General features: G+C 38.9%; 1 protein-coding gene across 3 annotated transcripts in view; it reads right to left on the bottom strand.

Annotated features, from left to right (window-relative positions):
* The window catches only part of LOC102219109, a 314,558-nt gene that overhangs the window by 56,105 nt on the left and 241,800 nt on the right, over positions 1–16,653 (bottom strand). For all 3 annotated transcript variants that reach the window (XM_023352126.1, XM_023352127.1, XM_023352128.1), the window contains 6 exons: positions 12,042–12,266; positions 11,766–11,921; positions 10,263–10,501; positions 7,097–9,164; positions 1,280–1,614; positions 59–203 (listed from right to left, as the gene is read on the bottom strand). In XM_023352126.1, coding sequence (XP_023207894.1) covers positions 59–203; positions 1,280–1,614; positions 7,097–9,164; positions 10,263–10,501; positions 11,766–11,921; positions 12,042–12,266 — 3,168 coding nt within the window. The remainder of the gene's footprint in view (positions 1–58; positions 204–1,279; positions 1,615–7,096; positions 9,165–10,262; positions 10,502–11,765; positions 11,922–12,041; positions 12,267–16,653) is intronic.

The raw sequence follows: 16,653 nt of genomic DNA on the forward strand, positions 1-16,653 counted from the left end.
CATACATGATTGAACTTTGAAATGAATTCAGTCTTATGAGGAAGCAGTTTATACATACTGTGAGCCTTTCTTCCTGGTCAGTGCAGTCATCAAGGCAAGTGACTTTCTGAGACATCTGCTGCAGGAGTCTGTCTGCTGAATGAGCAACTCTCTTAAGGATTTCATCTTGAGACTTTGTGTGGCTTCTGTGCTGCTCTGCACACCTATAAAAAGTTGTCAGTTTTTATTGCTCATTGCTCAAACTTCTTTTGAGTTAAAGCAAATGTTGAACATTTTTAACCTGTTAAGCAACAATCACACATCTCAATTATTTTATTGATATTTATGGTGATAGAACATTCCAAAGTTGGTTATAAATGTGAACTGGAAGGAAAAAGACAGTTTTCAACAACTTAAAATAAATATCTGACAATCCAGTGTGCATTTCCATGAAGTCCCACTGATTATTTTGGCCAAAACTATTTGCCCACTTGACTTTACACAATCATGAACCTGGTAACAGTTTGAAATCCTAACAACTCCAGCTACCCTGGGAAGGCTTTCTGCAATGTTTATGGGTGTTTACTTTTTTTTTTTTGGCTGACTTTTGCCATAAGTACATGTGTGAGGTCACACTGATATCGGATATGATATCTGGTGTGAAGTTCTCCTGCACCAAACTCGCTCCTCCACATCTGCTCAGCAGTGAAAATCCATTCAATGAAGATCTCTACACACCACTCTTCAACCCATCTGAATACAACATGAAATTTGGAGCTTTGTTGACTCTGTCAAAAGTTGGTGAACCTTTTGCAATCTGTGTCTCATAATCAGCTGATACCACTCTGTGATGTTACTTGATCTACCAATTCATGGATAAGTTGGTGTCATTCCCAATCCTTTCACAGTTTACAGCGGAATACTTAGGAATGAGGAAATTTCGCAGCTGTTTGTACAAGGTGGCTGCATGCTTAGCTGATGGATTTTATACAAGTATTGCCTCAAAAGAGACTAGAAAACCTGAACCCAATCGTTAAAGGGTTGAGCAAATGCTTTTGACATTATACAGCAACATAATACTTTGTACAGCATCTTTCTCTGCAGGTCCAGGTCTGCTGGTAAACAATGTAGTTTGTTTCATTAGGGTGTCACATAAAATCTAAATAAAACAATAAAATTAGGAGCCGAGTAAAATCATATAAATAGTTTGATTGTATAAAAAGTTTTACATGCAACATTTTATTATTTGCAGTTATAACATTTTTTAATCCTCTGACATTAGCAGTTAGACCCAATTTACCTGTGCAGATTTTCTAGTTGCATGTGTCCTTGTGCCAGGAGTGTTGAAATTCGAACTAGGAGTTGACTCAGGATCCTTTCCTGGAGCTGTCCTACCCTCTGTGAAGATAAGCTAGTCAACACAACAGCCTGCTTTTGAAGTTCCTCAATGTAGGCCTGAAACTGATGCTGAAGAGATGCCAAAGCATGCTGTGTCTCTTCTATCCTTTCACAACATGGTCCAGTAGAACCCTGGAGAGGCAGCAGAGAGACCTCCATGTCCTGCAGAAACTGGAAGGCTTTATTGGCAGCAAGGGTGTAGCTTCTCAGGCAATCTCTTGCCCTCAACATATCCTCCTGGAAAAAAAAGTACAATTGCTGTTCCATGAAAAGGCATTTGCCTAAATGCTTCGGTTTCTGCATTTTTGCCCCACTTAAATGTTTCAGATCAAACAATTTCTTCATCATAGAAAACTTGAGGAAATAAGAGGTTTTGAGTTTTTAAGATTTAAAACTATCCAAACAACTTGTTGTACATCATTTGATGTACAACCTGTGCACATCCCTTCTGATGCACAAAATGTATGAAACGCACTAGCTCAGCTTCAGTGCTGCTATGCCTTATTCTTCTGTTTATTCTGGTGTCTCTACATCTTTGCGTGTCTCCTGTTCTTGTCTCTTGCTCTGTGTGCCAGATACTTAGCTACATTATCACTGAATAGCCTCATTGAGTGATAATGGTATCTATAATAAATGTAGCTTTTGTAGCTCTGGAGGCAAGGGTTGGAATTGGATGTGACACTAAGTTGATAAGGTTGAGAGCCAGCACACCCAGGGGTTAGGACACATAGTCTGACTGCCACTCTCTGTCCTGCAGGTGTGTTAAGGCTTCCTTGATGGAGAAGACATGAGGCTAAGCTCCCAACAAGCTCATCAAACCTGCTAGTATCCAATAGGGTTGTGGGAAATAAAGAAATTTGTCACAAGAAGATTTTAGTCTATCAGTATGCTTGAGTGTGAAATCTCAACCATCTGCAGACAGTACACTCAGAGTCCGAGCAATTCAGGGAATGTGCACAGTACACCCGAGTATGTGGGAGCCTTCAGTGTCCCCATTTTTAGTTGCAAAGCATTAAAACCACTTTTGCTTGTTGCTTCTGTCAAGGAAATCGAGATCATGCCACTTCCCCATGCTGGAGATTTAAGTTTAACAGTAATAATAAATAAAGTTATCTTTAAAATGAATCACTCAAGTGACATCAAGGCCCAACAGTAGACTTAAATGTCAATAAAATCAATCAGGTTGTGTGTGTTGTTTTTGTCTCCTGCAAACTTTGCTTTAATTCTACTTCTTTTTCTATCTAATCATAAGAAATCCAGTCAGACAGAGAGAGTCATGAAACAGGAAGAGCAGGTTTCCTGGAAAAGGAGGAAGTAAGTTTCCAGCCTGCAGATTTATAAAAATAGTTGAGACTATTCCTTATTTCAAAGCATGAAAGTTTTAAAGAATGAAATCTAAACATTTTGAGTAATTGATAAGATTCAAAGTAAAATACTTATATTAATATTGGTTTACTTATAATAATACTTACACTTGTGGGAACACTTACAAGAAAATAAATAACTGTAACTTTGGTATCAAATAATTATAATCATGGTTATTCTTGGTTTCTTTTCAGAAAGCATATGTAATAACTCACATTAAGATTATAATAAGAGTAATTAATAAGTTATGTTATAAAATTATAAATGAATGCTAAATCAGAGAAGATAAAGAAGTTATAAATGTGATTATGACATTGAACTTGAAATGGTGTAAAAGGTGTAATTGCAATTAAACATCACTGATGTGTTGGAGGTAAATGGTAGGTGAAAGATTAGGGGAAAAAGGGGAACTAACAGGAGAGCAGAGATGATCAACGCCTTATTTGGAGACAGATTGTTGAACAACGTAAACGTTTCAGAGAAAGGGTTGTGCAGGCAATGGACATAGGAGGTTGAGCAACCCTGAGACATTAGCACAGAGATCAGGACATAATGTCTCTTAAGACAGTGATGGGTATGAGATCATCTGTCTTAGCAGACAGCCAATTAAACAAGCACAGCAGCAGTGCTAGCCAATGCAAATGCACCAAAAGGTGGATAAACCCTATAAAAGGTGGGTGCAAAAGAGGAATCTTTGGTTGGATCCTCCAGGCAGCTTTGAGGCAAGATCGAGATGGACAAAGAACTCTGCAGCTGAAGAAGAGCCGGGGCCACAGAGCCGAAGACTGTCCTGCGCATGGGGACCAACCCGTCAGCCCCACAACATGTGGCTTCAAATCGCACTTCTCTCATCAGCTGGGTTCCAATCCCAAAGACAAAGATGAAGATAAAGGTAAAGACAAAGAACAAAGGCAAAGAAGAAGAACTGGTGCCTTCCTTCCTGCCAGCACCCAAGTCGTGTGTGACCTCACCATCCATGCGGAGAAGAAGCTCATCAGACCTACAGAGATCCCTGCCTTCGTTGATCAACTTCCTCCTACTGCTGCAACACTCTCTTCATCATCAGGCCAGGTCTGCTGTTCGAAACGCCAAACTCCGTCCGTCTCTCTCAAAGGTTCCCTTTTTAGTTCTCAGTGTCAGCAGTAGGGAAAGATAGACGATTGATTTTACTTATTTGATTATTCTGCTACTGAATTAAGCTGTACTGACCCTTGCAAAATGGCCTTACTAATAAAATATTTAGCATAAAGAAAATCTAAAAGATGTTGTGGACATTCAGTTAATGAGTCACCTTAAAGTTCTTTGATGGTTGTAAAATAGCTCTGATGTTTGATTCTGGAGAGGAAGAGGTGGAAAATGTTTTATAGGTTGCTGGTAGCCCATATGTAAAACAACATCCTTGGGACTCGCCCTAGTCACTAAAGCCAACCTGGTTCAATAACAAATGCAAGTTGTAATATAGAGAACGAGCGACCGTTAACAGGTGTGCTCTATGAAACTAGTTGGCTGCAGGCTGTTCAGTCTGGCTAATTCACAGGGGGAAGAAGGTTGGGACACCTGGATGTAGGTCATCACAAACCAGGTGAATCTTTTCTCGATGCCAGCTTAAATAGAGTTTACTTCAGTTCTGGACAGGGTAAATCCCAGCAGATTTAGGAAACTCAATTCACACGTTAGACGGCAAGCTGGTAGCACATCTCCCCTTTCAGAAGAGGAAGTAGAGTGAGAGAGTAGAGAGAAAGAAGGGGGGGGGGTGTTGTGCAACAACACTTCATATCATCCACCAGTCTCTTACTCTGTTTTTAGATCATATCTCACATTTTGTTATCTGATTTAATGTTAAATGCTAATAAGATCATTATAGTGATAGAGTTCTTCAATGTGAAAAAAAATTGCGAGCAATTGGTGGTCGCAATTTGTCCCAAACTACATGCTCCTAATCTGGAGGAACTGAATCTGCAACAACATTCTTCTTTTAAATTCTGACAAGGCAGACATTTTGAAAAAGAACATGCTCAGTCAATTACTTGATCTGGATGGCATTACATTGGCCTATTAATAAAGCCTGATCCAGAGAGACTACATATTTAATCAGGATATGTCATAAATCCCATATTAAACAAGTTTCTAGGATTGCTTTCTTTCATCTCTTGAGTATTTCTAAATTTGAAAATATCCTGTCCAGGTTAATGCTGAAAAATTAGTTCATGCATTTGTTACTTCAAGGCTGGACTACTGGAATTCTTTATAATGAGGAAGTTCATCAAATACTGTTAAACACCTTCAGCTGACCCAAAATGCTGCAGCAAGAGTTCTGAGTAAATGTTTCTCAAAACACATACTCGGATGAACACAAAAAGAGAAGAGTTTAGTTTAATCTCTGGTTACAAAATTAATATAAATAAAACTCAAGTATTAACATTTAACTATGATCCACCGTCTTCAATTAAGACTGGGTACAACTGGAATTGGGAGGCCGAGTCTATCAAATATTTGGGTGTTTCACTATCGAGGGACTTCTCAAAACTGTTTGATACAAATTATGGCCCACTAAATTTGAAAATAAAATCAGATTTACATAGATGGAATGTTATCCCCTTTTTAAGTTTGAACTCCCGGTTAGAATCCATCAGGATGACAATCCTTCCACAGTTACTGTACTTATTTCAATGTCTACCAGTCAGAATCCCACCTAAACAGTTCTCAGAATGGGATAGATTAATAGTGAGGTATCTGTGGCAGGGTAAAAAGGCCAGAATTAAGTTTAGAACTCTGCAACTAAAAAAGGAAAAGGGTGGAATGGGCCTTCCCTGTTTACAGGAATACTACCATGCAGCCCAGCTGAGACCTTTAATCTGCCTGTGTTCACCATCATACATCGCAGCATGGAAGGAAATAGAAGGCACGACAATAAAAGGAACTCCAATAACAGCCCTACTTAGTGATTATAAATTACAGGAAGAACAGCAGATCCCAGAAGACTCCATAACAGGTAGCTTTCTCAAGTCCTGGCAGGAATTGGCTAAAATTTGCAGAATAGGAGATACATCTAAAATTATGAGGTGGTGTGCCTATGATTCGGATTTTGCACCAAGTAGGATTGATAACAGATTCAAATTATGGATCTCAAAAGGATTAACTACCTATTATTCATTTCTCCACAAAGGGATATTTCAGAGTTTTGAAACCTTACAGAAGGATCATGGACTGGAAGAAGATGATTTTTTTTAGGTACCTGCAGGTGGGACATTATTTTAATAGAAATTTTAAAGAGGTGTTGAGAAAAAAGGATTCAAGTTTCATGGAGGTGTTTCTATCACTAATTAAGCCCACATCAGAGAGCAGAATTATCTCTAAATTATATAATGCCATACATCTATCTAAACATGAGAATACAAAATACATAAAGAGGAAATGGGAAAAGGAAATGAAGGTAATAATTTAACAAGAAGGCTGGGAGGAAATATGTCAACTGCAGTGGGTCTCAACCAGATCAAACACATGGCGGGAGTTTTGCTGGAAAAACATTGCACGATTTTTTGTTACACCCATTCAGAAACAATATCAAAGAAACGGGGACGCCTGCTGGAGACTTTGTGAGTCTAACGGAGCCAACCACTTCCATGTTTTTTGGGACTGCCAAGTAATAAAACCATATTGAGAAGAGTTCCACAAACACATTGAAAATATATTCAATGTAAACATTCCATTCAAATGTGAAACGTATTTGGGCAACTTACAATTGGACACATGGACCAATAAAGGCAAAAAACTGCTGGCTATACTACTGGCAGCCAGTAAGAAATCCATCACAAGGAAATGGCTAAAACCAGATCCACCCACTATCGATGAATGGATTGAAATTGTTTACCAGATTTATGCTGTGGAAAAGATTTCTTTTTCCCTCCAAGTTGAAAAAGGAAAGTTTTATAAGATCTGGACCAAAATGGACTGAGTATGTAAAACCAATTAGATCTGACTTCATTTGATTGTTCTTGTGAATTATGTGCCCTGCCCTTGTATGTTCTTGTGGTTTTTATTGCTCAAGATGGGGCAATCCCCATTATTGTTCAATTCTGTTCATTTTTGTTATTGTTTACAACAAAATTAGTAATAGGCTGTAAAAAATACCAGAAAGGCAGTATGGATAAAATCACTTGGACTCTCCGGTTGTATACTCATGTACGATCTTAAATGGGTAAAGCTGTAATTAACGAATGTGATGGAAATCTGCCTTTCTAAATAAAAAAATAATTACTAAAAAATAACAAAACAACAAATCCTTCATTTATAAAATATTTAAACATGATAGTAAACAAAGTATTATTCAGTTCTAATAGAAATCACAACTTACCATTTTTGAGTCACATTCATTCAGGATGGAATTCTTCAAGTCCATCAACTTATCATATTGTCTCCTTTTTGTGCTTCCCTTCTTTTGCTCTAACACTTGAAATGCTCTCATTTGTAACTCTACTACCTTCTTTACAGACAGAACTCGCTGGTATTCCTTGTCAATTGTCACTTGGTTGGGCTTCAACAAAGAGGTGCTCTGAAGCTCTCTGAGGGTTTTTGAGAGAAAATCCTGAGTAGAGTTCCTCATTGATTCAAGGTCCAATTCTTTGAGCACACTCAATTCAATGAGACTGAGATTATTGAAGACAGTAATTTCCCAAGTATCAATGATGTCCTCAGTTTCTTTAAGCCCCTGCTGCTCCACAGTCAGCTGTGAGGGAAACAGGTCTGCAGAGATCAACTCAAGATTGTAGCTAGCCTGTTTATGCAATCCTTTCATTAAAGAAAATTGGATGAGGAGGCTGTGGCATATTTTGTACTTCTTTACCAGGTCCATGCTATTCTCTCTGGTCAAATTAATTTGATGCTGAAGGTTCTCTTTCAGAATCCCCAATCCCTGCTTGATGTTCAGGTAATTCTCATGATCCCTGGATTTCATTTCAAGCGATGCAATTTTATTTTGAAGTTCAGAAATGACATAATTTATTTCCTTCAACTGCTCTTGAGGAGTCCATGGTATCAGACAGTCAACCTGTGATTTGTGCTCCAGAAGGAGGAGTTTTAGAGGTTTTAAGAGTTGCAAGGCCTCCTTTTTTATCGGAAACCTCAGTCTGCTCATCTCGACTGACATTTGCCTCAAGCTCTTTTCAATACTGACAAAGGTTTTCTTTCTTGATTGTACAGTCTTGATGAGTTGATCCATCTCCTCTTTTTGGGCCTTCTCGTGGTTGATTATGGTATTGATCTCTTCCTGGAGCTTTCTAATCTTGTCAAAAAGCTGACAGTTCTCTGTTACACTGAGTTCTACTGCAATGTCTTTACTCTTCATTAAAAGAGCCTCACAGATTACTGCCTGTCTTTTTCCCTCAGCTAGGCGTTCTTGGACCTGGCAAACTTTATGATCCAAATCACTGTAACTTATAGGTTCACTTTTTGCACACCTTGATACCTCTGTCTGTAGGTAGACAACAATCCAAGAGTCTAAATCAGCCATCTGCTCAGATAACTTTTCTCTCATCTGGAGCCCAAACTCTAACTCTTTTATAGCTTTGGACAGCTTGTCAGTGGTGAACTTTGACAATTCTTCAAGGCGTTCTAGAGAAATATGTACAAATGGTACCTCCTGAGCCTGATCCAGCTGTGGAAGCAGCTCTGTCACCTCCTCCACCAATGACTCCAGTTGACCCTGTTTGGCCATTAGTTCAGACTGAAGCTTCTTTAGATCTCTGAGCTGCCGGTGAACCTCTTCAGGAAGAAGATGCACCCACTTTCTTCTGCCCTCAATGCCAATCTCCATTTGCTTGGCCCATGCAAGGCCATCTCTAATTACTGTGATAATTTTCTCCATGATGGGGTTGCTGCTGTTTTTTGTTTGAGATAACAACAGTTCATCTGCGAGACAAAGCTCATTTTTAATCTCCTTGAGCTTGTTGTTTATCTCCTCTGATTCTCTCTTCCATTGGGAGCTGTGTAGTAATTCTTCTGATAGTTGCTGTAAATGGAAGTATTGCTGCTTGGCTGCTTTAACTTCAGCATTTGCTTCCATCAGGATTTGTGCCTCCTTGCAACACCACTTAATAGGTAGGGAACGCTTGGCTGTAAGGTCGCTCCAGAGTAGATTTACATGTTCCTGCAGACTATGCAGATTTGTTAGAAGAGTCTTGATGTAATGAGAATGGACATTTGCATGATGAAGGTGGTTTTCAACAGTTGTTTCCAGAGCCCTCCACGTTTCTAGCAGAATATTTTGCTCAATCTGTGCAGTTTCCTGATCCGATCTATTAAGATGGAGACAAATCTTTGCATGTGTCATAAGCAGCTCCCCAAGTGTCACTTGGTTCTCCTCCACACGTCTCTGGAAGCAGCATAGTCGCTCTACCTCCTTGAAACTGCTCTCCTGTGGAGATCTGAATGGCAAAATAGTTACTACGATTTTGCACATGCATTTTATCCTGAAATTCAAAAGCAAATTTGCCTACATTCATGTAAGAAATAAAGTAAAACTCCGCTATATTTATGTACATTATGTAAATTCTATCTAAAGCAAACGACTTCCCATCCTCCAAAACCAAAACTGTGTGAATCATGAAGAACACCAGTCAGATGACATCGATATATTAAACATTGATAGTGCTTCAAAATTTGCTTAAAAGTGTTTAAGCAATCTCATATCTAAAATTATATGTAAGCTGCTAAACAGAAAAACCCAACACGGAGGTTAATACTACGGCAATATAAGTCATCAAAGTACAGGCCTACATTTGGTCAATCTTCAGTAACAGTCAGAGCAGCACAACAGTGGAATGGCTTACTATTAAAAAAAACTGTATGAATTTGAGGTTTTTAGGACACGTTTGAAGAACTGCTTATCCAACCATTATTTTATAAGACACAAGAAGAGTCTTATTTTATAAGACACAAGAAGTGAAACTGTTGTGAAGGCTTATTGCATTTGAAGGATTTCTTTTTCTTTTTCTTTTTTTTGCAGCCAAAAATGCAAATTCAGGGGCATAAATATATTTAAAAATTCAGGAAGCTATACAAAAAATTGTCCCCCATTTGAAATTAAGTATTTTTAATGGAATCAAAAGTGGGAACGGCCAAACTGATCAACAGCACCCCCTGAACAAAAGATAGGAGATCTGAAACTTGGTATGTAGTCTGTTGGAAGTATGTCCTAAAATGTACAGAGAGGCTGCCATTTTGGGTCAAAGGACAAATTTTGGCCATTTTTGCTTAAAAATGTTTAATCAATCTCATATCTAGTCTGTTAGGTCTGTTAAAGTTACCACCTCAAACTTTAACAGATTTCTCCTAAGGTTTTTGACCAGTTTCATCTTCAAGGACGGTGGATTAAAACTGGTCAAAATCTTGAGCTTTTCAGAATGTCTGATAGAAAAACAGGTCCAAACTGACTCATTGAAGGCATTTAAGTCAAACTGAGGAGATTGCACTGCTATATGAAAGTGAAATGTTCAAAAAGCACAGACGTCATCATAACTTACATTTTCATGATTTGTAGTTCTGCAGTGAGCTGATCCATCATCATTTTTACCATTTCTCTTTGCTTGCAGTAATCAGTGACAAGTTGCAACTGGGCCTGTTTAATCTGGATAACAGCAGCTGCATCTTGAGCCATAGTGCCCCACTGATCCTCCTGATCCAAAATGTCCTTTATCCCAGCATTTGCTTTTCTCAGCTTGGGGATCAGTGACATCTGAAGCTGTGCAAGCTGTAACCCTTGCTGTTCAACAAAAGGAAGATCAGACTTACTTCAAGCTTCAGATTTTAGCTTCAAGCTTCTTATGTTCTTGCTTCAGTGTCATATACAGTTTATACAGTATATATATATACACACATACATACTGAACAAAAATATAAATGCCCCATGCATATATTGTTGCCATATGAAGTTAAAAACTATAAATTAGCATTTGCTGACATTTTATTGTGGAAAAGGAATATTTCTCTTGATTTGTGTATAATTTTTAATCCAATTTGCCATCAGTAGGCACTACTCAGAGAGTTGTTTTTTTACTCAGTGCATGGGTGGGGCATGTCCCGTGGGTGATGAGATAAAATGAGCAACAACTGGACAATCCTTGGACTGGGGACAATAAAAGGCCACCCCACAATGCCAAATTTTGTCACAAGTCATAATGCCTCCGATGTCTCAAGTTATGTCGGAGCACGCCATTGGCATGTTGGGTGCAAGGATGTCCACCAGAGCAGTAGCTGCACGGCTCAATGTCCATTATCGGACCATAGGCCATTTAAGAGTTTGTTTCCAACAGAGTGGCACTACTGCAAATCTACCTTATCCTCACAGGTCACGTGTGACCACTCCAGCACAAGATCACCACATCCGGCTCGTCCATCTGTGAGATCGGATAAGACCAATGACACACACAGCTGATGAGACTATTGGTCTGCACTACAGACACATCACACCTCAGACTGTCCGTAACCGCCTACGAGAAGCCAACCTGCATGCTCGGCAAATTCTTCAACTTGACCCTTATGTTCAAAAGACTGTCAATCCACTACAAATGGCCATACCACGATGTTATCAATGCCGATATGAAAATCAGTAATTACTCAAAATATATTTTGAGTTTCTCTATATATTGCGTAACAAAAATGTTCATAAAACTCTTATATTTGACATGGGGCGTTTATATTTTTGTTCAGTATATATATATATACATATATATATACAGTATATACTGTATATATGCAGGGGTTGGACAATGAAACTGAAACACCTCTCATTTTATGGAATGAGAAAAACTTTGTGCATGGAAAAACTCTTTCAGTTTCCACCGCTAGCCTCATCAAGCCCCAGAAAATAAAAAAAAACAAATATGAGCTCAGTTCTGATGGATATTGTCATTAAAAGAATAAAATGAACATTATGGTTCTGTGTCAAGTGTTGTGTTTTAACGTCCTAGTCCAAGCAGATGTTATATATATATATTATCTTGCAAGTGTGCAGCCACTAATCTCACCTGAACCTCCTCCACTTGCAGGGCCATGGCTTTTGGGTAAAGCTCAGTGGGACTGTTCTTAATGTGAAAAACAGTAGATGCTAGTCTGCTTTGCTGCAAATCCAAATGACTGGTGGGTATGATCAGATCCTCTGGTTCGTTCTTGCGCAGTTCAACCTTGAAAAAAGTCAAAACATTATTGAAACTAACTTAGAAGAGTCTTAGATTCATTCCTGTTTGCATAAGTTAACAGTAAGCTTAACACTGACAAACACTTACAGACTGTAATCACAGTACCTCTATGAGCTGAGTGATGATTTTGGTGTCTGAGAGTTGCTGTATCTCTGTGAAAATCTTATGTACAGTGGTACTCTCTGATTCTTTCAGATCTGGTTTGTTAGTAAGCCTTGTTCCATGTTCCTGAGCAGCCAGTTCTTCCCAATGGGTTACTGCGCCAATATCAGATGAGAATTTCTCAACCTCCAGTGATTCTGTCAGCTTTTCCTCAGCACTGGAACCAATCTATACATTTTTAACAAACAATAAATTGATTATTCAGTTATATTCTCTTTAAGCACTTAACATGCATTTGGCAGTAAAATATAAACCAACATTTATGAAAACTACATAATTTTACTAATACCACAGTGCTAAACCCCCATATATATCTTAGTTAATATAAACCAGCATGACAGACTTAAGACCTTTCAGCAGTCTGTGTTTTCTTTTTTGTATTTTTTAGATATTTAATATAAATTTTAACAGTATGAAAAAATTCAAGCAACATAAATTTTCTGTAAAATGTGATAAAAAATGTATTTTCAGTGAATAAATTAGGACAACCCACTCAAAATCTTAAAGTAAGTTCAATTAGATAAGAACATTATGTCTCCTCGTTTGATTGAGATTTTTCCTGTTTAAACCCCAGACAATTAGCTTGGTACTCCAAACTGCTGAAGTGACTGTGAACCCCATAGTGAGTTGCAAAGAACTTTCTGAGGCTTTCAGAATGTAGAATGTAGCTTGAGTCTGGTAAGGGATGCAAAGAAGTCTCAAAAGAAACTGAAATCTTGTGTTCCATTGCATGAAAAATAGTCAACAAAGGGATTATATTCAAAATAGCTGCCAACATCTCCAGGGTCCTCACATATAAAAGAGTGCACAGCTTTCAGACTAAAAACTGGCATACAAACAAATTGGTGCACCAAAAAAATTCAGATGTATAAAGCCGTGCATACACACATATCTGCACAACTTTTCTTTGTAAATCATAATTTGTGGGAAGTAGAGCGCAGCTCCAGGTCAACCCTGTCGCTACCCATAAATTTGTATAAAAACCCAGAAGGCTGCCACCGTTTGAAACAATAAGCATGGCCCAATAACCACCATCAACATTTCCCAGCAGATCAATATGGCCTCTGAACAAATGCTCTCTCCGAAACCTTCTATTGGTGATATTCTCCATCAGAGCCAAAACAATCCACAATTACACTGTACACCTTTGCACAGCTACTTATGTTTGATTGTCTGCACACCTTGATCTCCTTACAGATAATCAAACCTGACATGTTTAGAGTTAAACTGTTGACCTGAGCCAGTTTTCTTTTTCAGTGAGAATGAAATTACCCACAGATAACATGCATTTCATAACCTTCGGTGCACAGACCAATCTTTATGTGACAAAAACGTAGGAACTTTAATATTTACATTCAAGTGAGGTTTTCACATCCTTGTACTTTTATTTATTTTGTGAAAAATAAATTAAATAATGTCACCGTCTGAGGATAAATGTAATTCAGTTTCATCGTTTACGTTTAAACAATAAAAGATTAAAATCATGAAAAAAACATCAGGTTTGATGCTTCGTGGTGTAAATACACTGAATGTATTCAGGTTTCAGTGTACCTAGGTGAGTTTTGGTTGCCTTCTAGTTTTCTTATTGTCCACAAAATAAGAATGTGTGGCTGTCGTACATTTTCAGGTAAAAAGGCAAGTAAAAAGTTTGCGTATATTTACACAAACTTTCACAATACTTTCATTTTGCTAACTTGTGTGTATAATATGGTGCCGCACATTCTTTGTGAGTAGGCACGCTTTATACATGAGGCTCCAGGTCAGGCTCTCTAAAGGTGCTTTTCCACTAGACCCCTCTAACCGGTTCGTTATGCGTTGGCCATATTTGTTTTCTACTAGCAAATTCGCCCAGCTCAGTGTGGCTGTTCTCAGATTTCTTTTACCTACTTCAGGGGTAGTTCTAGCAGCACCAAGCAGGGTAGGTTCATAGTCTGAAGCTTTAAAACCACTTGATTGGCAGATGACCGCATTCATTGATTACCTTGTGATTTATTACATTGGAAAAACTGCAAACATTTAGCTTTTAGCATTTAGAAGTTTGCTATCAGACATCTGCTCAGTATGGGAAGAGTTTAATAATGAGTTTAATCAGGAGCAGCGCCAGGAACACATATAACTTTTGCAGCAGAATAACTGAATTAGCAACGCTGCTAGCAGCTCGTTTTTCTGAAATATTGACAGCAAAAAAGAAAAGAGAAACAGTGTAGCTGTGGTCAGCTTTCTGACGGAGTTGCTGTTTTCCGTGAATGCATGGAAATGCACTGGAACGTTCCTGACAACATTAAAGGAAGGCTGATCAGAGCGTGTGTGGAACAGCTAGCCCATGTGCTCAAGGACATCTTTAATACATCACTGTACCAGACCATTGTTCCCCCATATTTTAAGTCAGCTATAATTATTCCAGAGCCAAGAAACCAATCATCGGGTGTCTTAATGACTTTTGCTCCGTTGCACTAACATCAACTATCATGAAGTGCTTCAAGAGGGTGGTTAAGGATCACATTGTTTCAATACTGCCTCCATCATTTAACCCATTCCAGTTTGCATACAAGCCTAACCGCTCCACTGAGGAAGTCATCTCCATCTTCATCTGAGCCTGGTACACCTGGAGGAGAGGAATCCTGACTTGCAGATGCAGTTTTTGGATTTCAGCTCAGCATTTAATATGATCACCCCTTAACATCTGGTATGAAAATTGGTCCCCATGGGCCTCCACACTCCACAGTTCAACTGGCTCCTGGACTTCTTCACCAACAGAACTTGTGGGTAATAACACCTCCAGTGTCATTTCTTTGAATACTGGTTCTCCAAAGGGCTGTGTCTTGAGCTCCATGCTGTTTATTCTGATGACCCATGACTGTTGTCCCAGGTTTAACCCCAACCACATCCTGAAATATGCAAACGATACAACAATGGTGGGCCTCATTCAGGACAACAATTTAGTGCATTACAGAAAACTAGTACAACATCTTATGGACTGGTGTAGAATAAACAACCTGCTCTTGAATGTCAACAAGATAGGACAGCTCTACATTACAATCTCACCAGGTAACTCTGAACCCATCCAATCACTGAATAAATGCTTAGAACAGATACATGTGTGGATGTGCCAAAACTTTCTCCAGCTGAACAGAAACAAAACTGAAGTTATCTTTGGACCTAAAGAGGAGCGATCTAGAGTCAATGCACAGCTTCAGTTATTACAACTAAAACCCAGCGATCAAGTCCGAAACCTGGGAGTAGTGATGGACTCTGACCTGAACCTTCAGAGCGACATAAAGACAGTTACAAAGTTGGCCTTCTATCACCTGAAGAACATTTCCAGGGTTAAATGACTAATGTCTCAGCGAGATCTAGAGAAACTTATCGATGCCTTTGTCTTTAGTCGCATTGATTACTGCAACAGCATCTTCACAGGTCTGTCCAACAAATCAATCAAACAGCTGCAGCTGATCCAGAATGCTGCTGCTTGCATTCTCACTAAAACCAGGAAGATGGAGCACATGACACCAGTTTTAAAGTCCCTACACTGGTTCCCTGTAGCTCAAAGAATAGACTTTAAAATACTGTTGGTAGTTTATAAATCACTGAACAACTTAGCACCACAATATATTAAAGATCTGCTGTTGTGTCAACCTTCCAGACCCCTCAGGTCTTCTGGTTCTGGTCTGCTCTGCATCCCTAGAACCAGAACCAAACATGGAGAAGCAGCATTCAGCTTCTATGCACCACAAATCTGAAACAAACTTCCAAAAAACTGTAAAACAGCTGAAACACTGACTTCCTTTAAATCTCGACTAAAAACCCACCTGTTAAGAGTTGTATTTGAAATGTAATTAATTACGAATTTAACGATGGCACTTGATTTAATGTAATGTTTTGATTGGTGTATGACTGTGTTTTTGTTTGCACTTTGAAATGCCCTGCTGCTGAAATGTGCTAAGCAAATAAAAATTGATTGATTGAACAAGACAAAGGAGATCAGTAGCTCTAAGTTCTTGGAGATATACATTACAGACAACTTTGGCTGGAAACTTCCTGCCATTGCTAAACTACAACTACAGGCAGACTACACTTCTATTTTTTTTTTTTCTCCGAAGAGTTTTTGCGGCGCTAGTGGCTCGTATTTTTTTTGACAGTAGGCAGACAGGAAGGAGGGTGAGGAGATGGGGGAAGACATGCGGCAAAGGTCGTCGGGACCGGGAGTCGAGCCCGCGACGTCCGCGTCGAGGACTAAGGCCTCCAAACATGGGGCATGCTAACCCCCTGCGCCACCACTGCATGCCCCAACTACACTTCTAAATTAGCGCAGAAAATCGACATCAACAGTCACAACTGCTATTTCTTTTCAGTGACTGACCCAGTTGAAATTCTACTGGAGGAATCAATCCATCACACCCAGACAGAGCAAGGAAGGGAGATGAGAATCAAGCGGAATGGCATGGGAACACAATGGCTAGGCTAGGTCACTTTATTTCCAAAAGATAAAAATGAAAAGGCTTCATGTGAGCATTCATAAATAAATATGTAAAGTTTTCACTACAGCCCTTTAGGG

Source organism: Xiphophorus maculatus, chromosome 19 (genome assembly GCF_002775205.1).
Source record: "Xiphophorus maculatus strain JP 163 A chromosome 19, X_maculatus-5.0-male, whole genome shotgun sequence".
Lineage (NCBI taxonomy): Eukaryota > Metazoa > Chordata > Actinopteri > Cyprinodontiformes > Poeciliidae > Xiphophorus > Xiphophorus maculatus.